This window comes from Sphaeroforma arctica (assembly GCF_001186125.1).
Source record: "Sphaeroforma arctica JP610 unplaced genomic scaffold supercont1.3725, whole genome shotgun sequence".
In the NCBI taxonomy this organism is placed as follows: Eukaryota; class Ichthyosporea; order Ichthyophonida; genus Sphaeroforma; species Sphaeroforma arctica.
The window spans coordinates 1-3,098 of record NW_014036833.1 but is presented as its reverse complement, the minus strand read 5'-3'; the positions used below and the strand labels follow the sequence as shown (position 1 = coordinate 3,098).

Genomic DNA, 3,098 nt, shown 5'->3' with positions numbered 1-3,098 from the left:
TACTCTATATATACGTATGTAGATGTATATGAATACACCTACACATCTTCATATATTTGCATTGTGTATGTAATTTCATACAAAGATATACTTCTTGTAGTTCTTATTCACCTAACGTTCCAATCTGCAGACAACGGCAACTTTACGCGCGTCAAGATGCAACTCACCTTAGCTCTGAGTCGCAGAATACGTGCCTGTCCAGCCCAAGCACCCAATCTGAGTCTCACACTGACTCTCGGTACGTTGGTTCACTCTTCCATTGTTTTTATATTTAAAATATGAATATTGCATGAATTGGTCGTGTGTGATGTCAGTTCGTTCTTTCATTGTATTTGTTTTTTTACATATTTGGTTTTTTTTATAATATTGTCATCAATTCCTTATGCGTCTTTGAATGCGAGGGTGAGTTGGTTCATATCGTCGACCTATAGACCACTCGGTGGCAGATTGGTTGCACAGCACAAGTGCCTTCATCTCTGTAACCATGGCAACGAACAACTACCAACCCTTCACTATAAATATCAGTGTAGTCGCACTACCCCGAAACACCTGTAGTGTGGCTGGTTTTGTTCAGTCTCCGCTCCCTGTATCTGATTGTAAGAGATTGTTCTGTCTTCTGAGAGGTTTGGGTGTTGGCCCTTAAACTGTGCTCAAAGATGGCAACCAACATGTACAGACGATTCGTATTCTATTGAATCAAACGTTTATTTCTTTACTCCGAAATCTGTACAGAACAGATAAATAGTACAGAACAGATAGATAGTTAGATAGATAGGTCGACAGACGGATAGATGGATAGATGGGTAAGAAGATAGTTATATAGATAGATAACCAATCTTCATCATACAGAGCAAGCTTCATATTTGCTTTCTTAGCCCATGGATTCTGGTAAAGGTATTCGCTTGTCTGTAAACGCCATGACTGACTCACCCGCAGCAAACAGCCTGAGCAAGAACGACAACCAGCTGAGCAAACCTGGTACCCGATTCTCGGAGGGGTTCAGCAAACTCATGTTCAATCTGTACGGCATTTTGGACAATACTCACCGCATGAAGAAGTACACTGACGATCCAGAGATGTACGTCGATCTGATGTACTCGATAGCCATAGGTAGGTAGCGTCAACCACTCTTGTGCTATAAATAGAAGCACAGCTATTGGACTACAGTGTAGCTAAAACCCTAAAACCAAAAACCCTAAAACGGTGCAGTATAGGTGGGTGCAGTTCTGGTTTTGGAACTGAGACATTTAGTAGTTGTACGGCTGGGCTTCATTCTTTTTGCTTAGCAACATATATTTCACTCCCACACGTGAGAATTAATTCGTGTGCTGTCATTGCCACCTATATCGTGGCTTACGAGATGCTAGAAACCCTAAACCCTAAATCGGGGGATCGCAGGATGCACTGGACACAAATCCACCGACACGCCTGCATCTGCCGACACACCTACTTTTGTCCTGGCTCGCATACTCTCCCATACATCCACCCACCAACCCCATAATAGTGTACTATACCTCCAAGCAACCACCCCATACGGCCTCTCACCCGTACCTATTTCCTACGTGTGCGTAGGCTATGCCAGCTCTCCCGTGCTGCGCTACACGTGGTTGGAGAACATTGAGAAGTTCCATGCGCAACGTGGCTACTGGGCCGAGCGTGCGATGTGCACGCTGCATATGTGTGCCATAGTAGCCGACTATCTGCACGGGACGAATGCGATGCCGTATAGACCTCAAGGGTATGTGTCCTGGTTCTGAATGTTCTGATCCTCAAGCCAAAACCCTAAACCCTAACCCTGTTTCCAAGTGTTCTGGTTGTGGGTGTCCTGGTTGCTGGTCCACCGTAGAACCTCTAGGGGGTGTTTTCGAGGTGGTGAGTTTGTCTCTGGCTGCTGATCTAGTGAGGTTTGCTTACGTACTCGTGAATGAGACACCCGTGTGTGTTGCTCACGAAGCAGTGCGGTACTTTGGTGATACGACACCACTTCTTTTACAGAGTCCGTCTATTTCTGTTTAAATACAATTCTATTTATATCCCATTATATTTATATCTCATTCTATTTTTACCCCGTTCTTTTTCCGTCCGATTATATTTATATCCCATTCTATTTATATCCCGTTCGATTCATATATCATTATATTTATACCTCGTTCTATTTATGTCCCATTCTATTTGTATCCCATTCTATTTGTATCCCATTCTATTTATATACCATTCTATTTATATCCCATGTTCTTCATATTCCATTCCATGCACCGCTTGTCTCTTATTTCTGTGTGATTTTCAGGTGTGAAGCCTTCAACATCGTCTCATTCAATGCCGCCAGTGAGAAAGCTGAGGTGCAGCTCGAGGTGTGTGTTGTGCGATGAGTCATAGGCAACATGACCTGTTGGTGTCAGTGTCATCGACCTGTCGGTGTCAGTGTCATGCTTGTACCAGTGATATCTCCATTGCGTATCTATGACATATGTACATATCTTTATGTGTTATGATGAGTGTGAGTCATCGTTGGTTCTGCGTGGTCATGTTAAGGACTTGTTGCGCCTGTCTGCTCAAAATCAACGTTATGTACTGTGCTGTGTAGATGTTTCATTTCTAGTCCCGTCATCAGCCTGCAAACTCATTCTATTCGTACTGACCAATCGGAATGGATTTTATTCGTATTAACCACCAAATGAAGGTAAATCTTATTCATGAAGATCACCGATTGAAATGATGTCTTTCTCATGCTGATCATCAACTGAAGAAGGAACGTTTATGTATCAATTGAAGTAACGTTTATGTATCAACTGAAGTAACGTTTATGTATCGATTGAAATAACGTTCATGTGTCAACTGAAGTAACCTTTATGTATCGATTGAAGCAACGTTTTTGTATCGATTGAAGTAACGTTTATGTATCAATTGAAGTAACGTTCATGTATCAACTGAAGTAACGTTTATGTATCAACTGAAGCAACGTTTATGTATCAACTGAAGTAACGTTTTTGTATCAATTGAAGTAAAGTTTATGCATGCGTTGCATTGGTATATCTGGCGATTAGCCCCTGCTTTACAAAAAATCCAGAGCTATTTTAATATCTATCTCTAATCTGCTG

At 41.9% G+C, this 3,098-nt stretch overlaps 1 protein-coding gene across 1 annotated transcript; it reads left to right on the top strand.

Annotated features, from left to right (window-relative positions):
• Window positions 1-1,572: 1,572 nt before the first annotated feature.
• SARC_13775 (hypothetical protein) lies at window positions 1,573-2,369 on the top strand (the record flags this gene model as incomplete). Its single annotated transcript, XM_014292093.1, has 2 exons — window positions 1,573-1,738; window positions 2,288-2,369. Coding segments are annotated over 2 exons (248 nt in total), but the record flags the coding sequence as incomplete, so codon positions are not given.
• Between the last annotated feature and the right edge of the window lie 729 nt (window positions 2,370-3,098).